The sequence below is a fragment of the Aureococcus anophagefferens genome (genome assembly GCF_000186865.1).
Source record: "Aureococcus anophagefferens unplaced genomic scaffold AURANscaffold_4, whole genome shotgun sequence".
Classification (NCBI taxonomy): Eukaryota; class Pelagophyceae; order Pelagomonadales; family Pelagomonadaceae; genus Aureococcus; species Aureococcus anophagefferens.
Genome location: NW_008705564.1, coordinates 2,388,721 through 2,399,303, shown reverse-complemented (window position 1 = coordinate 2,399,303; position 10,583 = coordinate 2,388,721). Strand labels below are relative to the sequence as shown.

At 74.6% G+C, this 10,583-nt stretch overlaps 2 protein-coding genes across 2 annotated transcripts in view; one reads left to right on the top strand and one right to left on the bottom strand.

Moving 5' to 3' along the window:
* Positions 1-2,949: 2,949 nt before the first annotated feature.
* Positions 2,950-5,400, top strand: AURANDRAFT_52742 (hypothetical protein; the record flags this gene model as incomplete). The annotated part of the gene is made up of 3 exons (XM_009036265.1): positions 2,950-3,201; positions 3,396-4,402; positions 4,600-5,400. The coding sequence occupies 3 exons, from the start codon at positions 2,950-2,952 to the stop codon at positions 5,351-5,353; spliced, it is 2,013 nt and encodes a 670-aa protein (XP_009034513.1).
* A 1,519-nt stretch (positions 5,401-6,919) lies between these two features.
* The window catches only part of AURANDRAFT_62322 (hypothetical protein), a gene marked incomplete at both ends in the record, with an annotated part of 5,952 nt that continues 2,288 nt past the window's right edge, over positions 6,920-10,583 (bottom strand). Inside the window, 2 exons of the mRNA XM_009036153.1 lie at positions 6,920-8,243; positions 8,433-10,075. Coding sequence (XP_009034401.1) covers positions 6,920-8,243; positions 8,433-10,075 — 2,967 coding nt within the window. The remainder of the gene's footprint in view (positions 8,244-8,432; positions 10,076-10,583) is intronic.

Here is a 10,583-nt window from a genome sequence, read left to right as displayed (position 1 = left end):
GCACGCGGACGCGCTCGCGCGCGCGACGGCGGCGCACGACGCGGAGCTCGAGCGGCACCGCGCGGCGCACCTCGAGACGCGCGCGGCCTACGACGCCGCCGCGCGGGACCTCGAGGCGCACGCGAAGCGCCGCAAAGCCGACGGCGAGGCCCTCGCGGCCGCGCGCGCGGAGCTCGCGCGCCGCGCCGCGGCGCGCGACCGCGCGGACGACGCCGCGGCGGCCGCGCGCAAGGTCGCGAAGCTCGGCGTCGAGCTCGACGAGACGCGCGCGTCGAACGACCGGTTGCGCGCCCAGCTCCGCGACCGCGGCGGCGAGCTCGAGGTCGCGGCGGCGACGGACGGCCTCCGGAAAGCGCACGCCGCGGAGCTGAAGCAGGCCGAGGAGAAGCACCGCGCCGCGCTGCGCCAGCTCAAGCAGGACGTCATGCAGCTCGAGCGCGACCACGCGGCGGCGCTCCGGCAAGCCGCGGCGACGCACGACGAGCTCAGAGGGGCCGCGCGCGACGCCGCGGGCCGCCACGCCGTCGAGCTCGCGGCCGTCGCGCACGCGCACAACGACGGCGCGCCGACGGCGTCGGACTACGCGCAGGTGCGCCGCGTCGTCGAGAGCCTCGAGGCCCAGGTGCGCGACGGCGCGGCGAAGCTCGCGGCCGCGGCGGCCGAGCGCGAGGCGCTCCGCGAGGAAGCCGCGGCCGCGCGCGACCGGCACCGGCGCGACCTCGCGGCCCTCGGCGACGACTGCGCCGCGCAGCTCGCCGCGGGCGCGCCCGCGGCGGCGCTCGTCGAGCTCCGCGTCGCCGCGGCCGCGGCCGCGTCGGACCGCGACGACGCGGCCGCGCGCGCGGACGCGGCGGCCGCGCGCGCCGCGGCGGCGGAGGAGGGCCTCAGAGCGGAGACGGCGGCGCGCGAGCGGGGGCTCGAGCTGCTGCGCAAGGCGGGCAAGTCCGCGACGGCGCTCGAGGAGCGGCGCCGCGTCGTCGCGGCGCGCGCCGCGGACCTCGAGCGCGAGGCCGCGGGCCTCCGCGAGGCCCTCGAAGCGGCCAAGGAGGACGGCGCGCGCGAGGCCCGCCGCGCCGAGGCCTTCCGCCACGAGCTCTGGAAGGCGAACCGCGAGGCCGCGGCGCGGCCCGGCGGCGGCGACGGCGGCGCCGGCGACGACGACGGCTACCTCAACGTCCTCGGCTGCTTCGGCGGCGGCCAGTGGTCCACGAACCCCTGCGGCGCGGGCGACGACGCCGTCGAGCCGGACGCGCGCCGCCGCGCCGCGAGCGAGCCCGTCGAATTCGGCGACGTCCCGACGACCGTCGTCACCCAGCAGGGGCGATGATAAGGTCCCTCGTGTTGAGACACGCGCGGTGAGCTTGGAGCCGTCGAGGGAGACGTGCGCCCTGGCCGTGGCCGCCGCGGGGCGGATCTTAAGGCGGATCCGGGCCTTGAAGCCGAACGTGCGGCGCCGAAGCAGCCCGCCCTGCGCGGGCTTTCGTAGGGCTGCTTCGTTTCCGGCCTTCGAACGCTCCCGCCGGGAGCGCCGGTCGCGCATGGCGTCGAACCGGACCATCTACCTCGAGTACGCGCCGGGCGGCGCGGCGAGCGTCAAGCTCAAGCTCGTGCTCCCGCCCCAAAAGACGGTGGCCGCCGCGACCAAGGCCTTCGCCAAGGCCGTGGCCAAGTCGCGGCCCGAGCTGCCGGCCATCGACGCCGGCGCCGCGCGCGTCGCGCGGAGCGACGGCAGCGTCGCGGCGCCCGGCGACGCCGTCGGGGACGCCTTCGCCGAGGGCGAAGCGCTCTCGCTCGCGCCGGCCGCGGCCGCGGCGCCGGCGCCCGAGGCCGGCGGCCCCTGCCCCGACGACGGCCGGCCGCGTTTCGCGGCGCCGGGCGGCAACGGCCCGCCCGCGGGCGCCTGGCTCCGCGTCGCGGGCAAGGGCGCCAAGGTCCGCGCGGGCCGCGATCTCGAGAGCGCCGAGGTCGCGACGCTCAAGCGCGGCGCGGAGGCCTGGGGCGTGTCCGTCGCCTGGCTCGACGACGGCGCGCCCCGCGTCGAGCTGGCCTGGCCCCACGAGGGCTGGGCGACGCTCAACGTCTTCGAGCCCTTCCGCGTGCCCGACCGGTCGCGCGCGCTCATCGAGCCCGCGGAGGTCGTCTGCGAGCCCGACGACCCCGGCGACTGGTGGGCGGCGTTCAAGCTCGTGTCGAACCTCAACGCCATGCCGCGCCTGCCCAGCGGCGGCGACGGCGAGCGGGGGGAGTGGCTCGAGCGCGGCGACGTCGCGCTCCAGGCCGACTACTTCGCGGACGCGGTGGGCCGCTACTCGCGGGCCATCATCTGCGCCTACCGCGACCAGCACCTCGGCAAGCTCGCCAGCCCCGACGACTACTGCGTCGTCTACGCCATGCGCGCGCTCGCGTTCTGGCGCGCGCGCGGCGCGCTGCCCGAGCCGGACCGCGACGCGGCGCTCTTCGGCGTCGCCTGCCTCTGCGCCGCGGGCCGCGACGTCGCCTTCGCCGTCGCCCACGCGTCCAAGGCCAAGGTCGACGACTGGCTCGGCGCCGACGTCGTCGACGCCATCCTCCGCGCGGCCGCGAGCCGCCGCGTCGCGGTGCCGGAGGCGGCCAAGGCCGAGGCCAAGGTGCCCTTCGGCGGCATCCGCGCGCGCGACGCCGCGTGAAAGGGGGGGTTGTTTCGGGTAAGGGCTCTCCTGCGGTGTGGGCTGGTCGCGAGTCACGCGTCCGGACTGGCACGCGGCAGCTTCGGCTGCACAGTCGGCTTGTGTGACGACATTCTCGCAGCAGATCGCGATGGTCAAGCACGAGATCAAGTGCTTCGCCGCCGCCCTCCTGGGCTCGGCCCAGGCCTTCCATGTGCCGCGCGCCGCCCACACGGCGCCCCTCGTGCGCCCGGTGGAGGCCACGGCCATCGCCGACTACTTGCCGGACGTGCCGGCCGAGTTCATGGCGCAGGCGTCGATCACCGCCGACGAGGTCGCGGCGCGCTACGAGAAGTCCGTGAGCGATCCCGGCGCCTTCTGGGCCGAGGAGGCGAGCCGCTACCACTGGGAGACGCCCTTCGACGCGTCCAACGTCTTCTCCGCGAACTTCAAGCGCTCCGAGGGCGAGATCTACGCCAAGTGGTTCGACGGCGGGACGACGAACCTCTGCTACAACGCGCTCGACCGCCAGGTCGCCGCGGGCCTCGGGGACAAGGTCTGCTTCATCGCCGAGCGCAACGACGAGGGCGAGGCCGCGCCCCAGCCCGCGACCTACACCTACGGCGAGGCGCTCGACAGGGCAGCAAAAGGGTGCGAAATTCCCAACTTCAAAGGCTCCGATCTCGGCCGTTTTCCACTCGTTTCGGCTGACTTTTGGACGAGCGATCATCTCTCGGAACGGTCTCGAAGCGTGGATGCTTTTTCCGGAACGCGCGCGCGCGGAACACTCACATTGAAGCGACGTTGAATCTCTCTTTTGCTGCCCAGGCGCTCGAAGAAGTAACCAAGCTCGCGGCCGCGCTCCGCGCGCGCGGCGTCGGCAAGGGCGATAGGGTGATCCTCTTCATGCCCATGGTGCCCGAGCTCGCGCTGGCCATGCTCGCCTGCGCGCGGATCGGCGCCGTGCACACCGTCGTCTTCGGCGGCTTCTCGAAGGATTCGCTCGCCGCGCGCATCTCCTCGTCCGGCGCCAAGGCCGTCGTCGCCGCGGACGGCGTGCGCCGCGGCAAGAAGGTCGTGGACCTCTGGTCCATCGTCGTCGACGCGCTGGCCATCGCCAAGGCCGACGGCCAGGACGTCGCGGGCGGCTCGATCGTCCTCCGGCGGTTGGACGACGACGCGTACCCCGCGCCCGCGCTGGCGGCGAACCAGGCCTGGTGGCACGACGCCCTCGCCGCCGCGGACCCGGAACAGGGCGGCGTCGAGTGGATGGCCGCCGAGGACCCGCTCTTCATCCTCTACACGTCCGGCTCGACGGGCGCGCCGAAAGGCATCGTCCACACGACGGGCGGCTACATGGTCGGCGCGGGCTTCTCCTTCCGGTCCGTCTTCGACGCGCCCGTGCGCGACGACGACGTCTGGTTCTGCACGGCGGACTGCGGGTGGATCACGGGCCACACGTACGTCGCCTACGGGCCCCTGCTCAACGGCGCGACGCAGGTCATCTTCGAGGGCGTGCCGTCCTGGCCCGACGCGGGCCGCCTCTGGCGCGTCGTCGACGACCACAAGGTCACGCACGTCTACACGGCGCCGACGGCCATCCGCGCGCTCATGCGGTCCGGCGACGACCCCGTCAAAGCGACGTCGCGAAAATCGCTCAAGGTGCTGGGCTCCGTGGGCGAGCCCATCAACCCGGAGGCCTGGAAGTGGTACCGCGAGGTCGTCGGCGAGGACCGGTGCCCCATCGCCGACACGTGGTGGCCAGGGCAGCAAAAGAGAGCGACATTCCCAACTTCAAAGGCTCCTTTCTCGGCCGTTTTCCACTCGTTTTGGCTGATTTTTGGACGAGCGATCATCTTTCGGAACGGCCTCGAAGCGTGGATGCTTTTTCCGGAACGCGCGCGCGCGGAACACTCACGTTGAAGCGACGTTGAATCACTCTTTTGCTGCCCAGGTGGTGGCAGACGGAGACGGGCGCGATCATGATCGCGCCGTCGCTCGCGGCGGGCGCCGCGCCGCACAAGCCCGGCGCGGCGCAGACGCCCTGCGCGGGCGTCGTGCCCGTGTTGCTCGACGGGACGACGGGATCGGAGATCCCCGCCGTCGCCGGCGAGGAGGCCTCGGGGCTCCTGGCCATCGGCGCGCCGTGGCCGTCGATGGCGCGCACGTGCTGGGGCGACCACGAGCGCTTCGAGCAGACCTACTTCTCCTACGACGGCTACTACCTCACGGGCGACGGCGCGCGCCGCGACGCCGACGGCGCCTTCTGGATCACGGGCCGCGTCGACGACGTCGTCGTCTTCTCCGGCCACAACATCGGCACGGCCGAGGTCGAGTCCGCGCTCGTCGCGCACCCGGCCGTCGCCGAGGCGGCCATCGTCGGCATCCCCAACGACCTCAAGGGCAACTCGCTCTACGCCTTCGTCACGCTCACGGAGGCCGGCGAGGCCGACGCGGGCGACGATTTGGTGACGGAGCTCAAGCTGCGCGCCAAGTCGGACGTCGCGGCCTTCGCGGCGCCCGACGCCATCCACTGGGCCCCGGGCCTCCCGAAGACGCGCAGCGGCAAGATCATGCGCCGCATCCTCCGCAAGATCGCCGCCGACGGCGTCGAAGTCGACCGCGAGGGCCTCGGCGACACGTCCACGCTCGCGGACCCGAGCATCGTCGACGACCTCATCAACTCCCACGCGACGGCCGCGGCGTAGGCGCGCGCGCGGCTGAACATGAGTCGCCTCTTGAGAGCGGCGAGAGTGTCCAGAGGCGGCTAGCGCTGGCTCGCGCGCACGTCCCAGACGCGCGCCCTGCCGCCGCCGCCGGCGCTCCCCGTCACGACGCGCGAGCCGTCGGGCGAGAAGGCGCAGCAGTAGAGGGGCGCGGTGTGGCCGCGGAGCGTCATGAGCGTCGCGCCCGTCGCCGCGTCCCAGACGCGCGCCGTGCGGTCGTGGCTCGCGGTGACGACGCGCGCGCCGTCGGGCGAGAACTCGGCGCAGTAGACGTACGGGGAGAACTCGTGGCTCGTGGTGTGGCCCCGGAGCGTCGTCAGCAGCGCGCCGTCGACCGCGCTGTAGATTCGCGCCTTATGGCCTGCAGTCACGAAGCGCGCGCTGTCGGGCGAGAACACGCGGCGCGTCGGTGTGAAATGGTATGCGGGCATTTGCGCGAGTCGCCTAAGCATGGTCCCACCTTCAAAATCGTAGAGCTCCACCGGAGATCCAAGCTTGACCCAGCGCGTCCCGTCGGGAGACGTCACGCCGTTCCATTCCGCGAACGGGCGCTCGAGCGTGCTCAGCGCCGCGCCCGTCTCCGCGTCCCAGGTGCGCACCATGTAGACCGAACCGCGCCTAGTCATCGTCTCGATGCGCGCGCTGTCGGCAGAAAACGAGCAGATGCGGACCGTGCCGCCGTGCCGCAGCACCGCCTCGTTCCGCACGATCTTGTCGCGCCAGACCAGCTTGCGCTTGGTCACCAGGAGCGTTTTGAGAGGCGCGCTCAACTCATAGATGCCCACGAACGTGCTGCGTAAAGAAGCGAAGGCCTGCTTCGTAGGAGAGCATTCTAGAATCAGGAGCAGCACGTCGCCGGGAAGCTGGTCAAGACCCATGCTGAACAAGACTCGGCCGCGGTGATTCAAGGTGGGTTTATTGACGGCAACAACGCTTCGTTGCCTCGACGTTGCTGCTCATCCGATCGTCTGATCAGCCGAGCATGGGCGTGGCAAGCAGAGCTTGGTAGCTACTCATAAGACGCGACTCAGGACGCGCGCCTCGAGAGCCGAGCGGGAGCTACTGATCTAACTTCACACTCCATAAACCGTTCTAGCATCGCACACGATCAGCCACACACGTCGAGATGCATGAGCTCAAAGTCTTCATCCGCCGCGCCGAGGTGCGCGCCCAGTTCCGGGCTCACCTGCGCGCGGCGGCGCGCGTGCCCGGCAGCGCGGGCGCCGACGTCCTGGAGCAGGTGCGGTCCACGTGGAATCACAGCGTCTCGAGAAGCGCGCGCGCGCCCGCGGCGAAGACGGCGCGCCGCAGGTACCGGCGGCACCAGGCCGAGCGCGACGACTTCGCGATCAAGCAGCTCGTCGCCGAGGGCCGGCGGACGCTCCAGGAGGTGCTGGCCCTCGCGGAGAAGGACGCGGGCCCGTCGGCGGACTACGAGGTCGGCGAGGAGTGGCCCTGGGCCGCCGCCGCGGCGCCGGCCGCGCCGCCGCGGCCGCTCGGGCTGCCGCGCTACGGCGACTAGGCCGTAACGCCCTAGGTTCGGCCGAGTTACCCCCACCAGGCCGCGAGCCCCGCGGGCGCGAGGCCGCTGCCCGACGCGTCGCGGTCCGCGAGGATGCGCGCCTTCTCGTCGTCCGTGTAGCCGAGGACCATCATGACCGCGCGCTCCATGTGCTCCTTGGCGTCCGGGTCCGCCGTGCCGAGGTACTTGGTCATGAGGTTCTTGAGGTAGGCGAACTTGTCGCCCTCGGGGTGCGCGCCGCGCGGCGGCGGCCGCCGGCGGTCGCCGCGGTCGCCGAGCGCGTCGAGCGCGCGCGGCGCCGCGGTCCCCGCGGCGTCGGACTCCTTGAGGGCCTTGCGCGCGTTCTCGCGGTAGAGCTTGTACTCGCGCTTGAGGTCGTCGTACTTGGCCGCGAGGTCCGGCCCCGCGGCGCCGCGCCGCGCGGCCCGCAGCAGCCGGTTCTCCTCGCGGAGCCGCTCCGCGTCGCCGGCGACGGTCTCGTAGCGCTGGCGCCACTGGGCCGCGAGGGCGCTGTCCGAGCCCACGGCGCGGAGCCGCGCGTTCTCGGCCTCGAGCGCGTCGTGCGCGCGTTGCAGCGCGGCGCGCGCCTCGTCGGCCGACGGCGCCGGCGGCGCCGGCGGCGGCGCCGTCGCCTCGAGCAGGGCGTCGCGCGCGCGGTCGAGGGCGCTCTGGTCCCGCGACACGCGGCTCGCCGTCGCGTCGCGGAGGAGCGCGTCCTTCTGCTTCCGCTCCAATTCCGCGGCGACGCGGTACTTCCGCAGGTCCTCGGTGGCGCGCGCGACGTCGGACGCGGCGCGCTCGCGCACGCGGCTCGCGTCGTGCTGCGTCATCGCCGCCTCGGGCACGACGACGGGCTCGCGGCCCGGGTCCCGCCGCACGAAGTCGTTGACCGCGGCCGCGCTCTCGAAGTGGCGCCACTCGAGGTCCTCCGACTCCTCGAACTCGAACAGGATCCAGCGGCCCGCCGACGCGGACCCGGGGAAGACCGTGCGCTCCGACACGTGGCCCAGCGCGCGCGCGGGCGTCAGCGCGCGCGCGTCGCCCGCGGCCGGCGCGCGCGACCGCTCGTCCTCGAGCTGCCGCGCGAGCTCGGAGATGCGGGCCTCGCGCGACGCCAGCAGCTTCTGCTGCGCCTGCAGCCGGTCCCGCGCCAGCGACAGCAGCTGCTGCAGCTTCCCGTCGGCGCTGCTCGACTTCTTCATCGCACCGGGCGCGCCGGCCGACAGCGAGCCCGCGCTCGGCGCGCGCGCCGGCGGCGCCGCCGCGCTCGCCGCGGCGCCCGGCGCGCGCGCCGGCGCCGCCGCCGCGGGCGCTGCGACGGCGCCGTTGGGGAGCGCCGGCTCCGACGCGCTGCGAGCTGGTGCGTCCATGCTGTGCACAGCGTGTCCACAAGAGCTCGCGGCCGCGGCCGGCCACACGGCGCGCCGGCGACAAGTCCCGGGGCGACGTCCTCGAGGCCTTCCTCGACGACGTCCCGCCCGACGCCTCGTCGGCCGTCTACGGCAGCCGCACCCACCCAGCCGCCTGTTCTCGTCTTACTTGCTCCAGATCACCTGGGAGATGCGGAGGTGCTCGTGGCTGCCGCCCTTGGCCGCGACGGCGAGGACCGCGCCGGCGCCGCCGGCGCCGGCGCCGGCGCCCGCGGCCGTCGCGACGTAGCACCGCTGGAGGTGGCTGTTGCGCGGGAGGGGCGCGAGCGTCAGTGGCGCGCCGTCGAGGGTCCAGGTCGCCTTGGCGCCGTCGTCGAGGGGCACCATGCCGCGCGCGCGGTTCCACCCCGTCGCCGGTTCGCAGAGCAGCAGCGTCGCGAGCGGCGGTTTCGCGCCCGGCAGCGCGAGCTCGACGGCTCCCATGTCCGGCGCGACGAGGAGGGCGCCCCGCGCGTCCATGGGCCCCTGGCCGCAGCCGTCGGGCTCGACGCCCGCGGCCGCGCGCTGCCGCGGCGCCTCGAGCGCGCTCGCGTCCTTGACGAGGTCCGCGACGCCGCGGCCCGCGCGGGGCTCGTAGGCCGTCGCGCAGGCCAGCCCCCCGGCGACCTTTTCGGCGAGGAAGCCCGCGTCGCCCCAATCGAAGCCCGGCGCCGGCGCCCACGGCTTGGGCTTCTCGACGGCGTCGAGCGCCTTCGCGCCGGTCGCCGCGACGTCGCGGAGCAGATTCTCGAGCGCCTTGAGCCAGGGCAGCGCTAAGGCCGCGCCGTGGAACTCGTGGACCGCCCAGCCCGGGTGCCACTTGACCTGGGACGAGCAGCGGCCGCCGGAGCCGCTGTGGAAGCGCGCGCCGTCGGCGCAGCCGCCGCCTTTGGCCAGGCTCGGCGCGAGGAGCGCGACGACGCACTTCCTGTTCCTGTCGAGCTCGGCCTCGGCGAAGGGGCCCGTCATGAGCTTGCGCGGGTCGTAGCGGAGCACGGGGCTGTTGGGCTCGAGGACCTTGGCGGCGAGCCGCGCGCGGTCGTCGACGCCGCCGCCCTTGACGACGAGCACGGGCGGCGGGTCGTAGGCCGCGCCGAGCGCCGCGGCGAAGGCGAGCATGCCGTCGCGGTCCTGGCCCCCGGCCTCGGTCATGTCGAAGTCCCAGTTGACGTAGTCGACGTCGTCGCCCCAGACTTCCCGCGCGCAGAACGTCGGATGCGGCCTCGAGTGCGTGCCCCCGAGCGCGAAGTTGCCCACGCGGAGCTCGACGCCCGCGGCGGCGAGGGCCGGCCCCAGGAGGCGCTGGAACGCGAAGGGGAAGCTCTCGTTGAACATGTTGCCGTGGCCCGCGGCCGCGGAATGGCCCGAGAAGGCGACGGTGAGCTTGCCCCGTTTGAGCGCGCGCGCGAGGGGCGCCGCGAGGCCCAGGTCGTTCGCCGCGTCGGAGACGCGCGTCACGCCGTCGCCGATGCCCGGCGCGCCGAAGAGGTTCGCGGCGAACGCGCGGCCCCTGGCGGCGGCGTCCGCGGCGGCGGCGGCCGTCGCGGCGACGGCGACGTCCGCCGCGGCCCGCTCGTGGACGAAGTAGGGGCCGTCGCTCCGCAGGCGCGGCCGCCCGCTCCGGAAGCCGGAGTTTTCGCCGGCCTTGGCGTGGTCCCGCCGCGCGGCGATCTCCGCCGTCAGCGACGCCGTGCGGCCGAGGCGCGGCCGCTGCTTCGCCTTGTGGGCCTCGATGCGCTGCGCGCGCAGGTCGCCGTCCAACGTCTCGGCGCCCTCGGTCGCCGCGGCGAGGGCGGCGAGGAGGACGGCGGAGAGGAGCCGCCCACGAGCCGCGGATCCGCCGGGGCGTCGAGAAGCCATGCTTTGCGGAGGATGCTCGGCGAGCTTCATCTTGAGTTGTTGAAGTGCGCAAGGCGCCTTAGAGCCCCTCGCCGAAGGCGGGCTTCGGGAGGCGCGCGGCCGCGCGCGGCGGCGCGTTCGCGTCCCTTTGGCGGCGGCACGCGCCCGGCTGGGGCCGCGACGCGGGCCGGTCGCCCGGCGGGGCCGCGGGCGGCGCGCGCGGCCGCGCGGGCGACCGCGGCGGCGCCCCGCGGCCGCCGCCGCGGGCCGCGGGCTTGCGCGGCGCGAGGCGCGCGTCCTTCCGCGCGCGCTCGAGCGCGCCCACGCGCGCGACGAGGCGCGCGCGCTCCGCGACGACGGCCCGGGGCTTCCGGGGCTCCGCGCCGCGCTCCGCGAGGAGCGCGCGCGCGGCCGCGTCGCCGAGGAACGCGCTGTGGTGGAG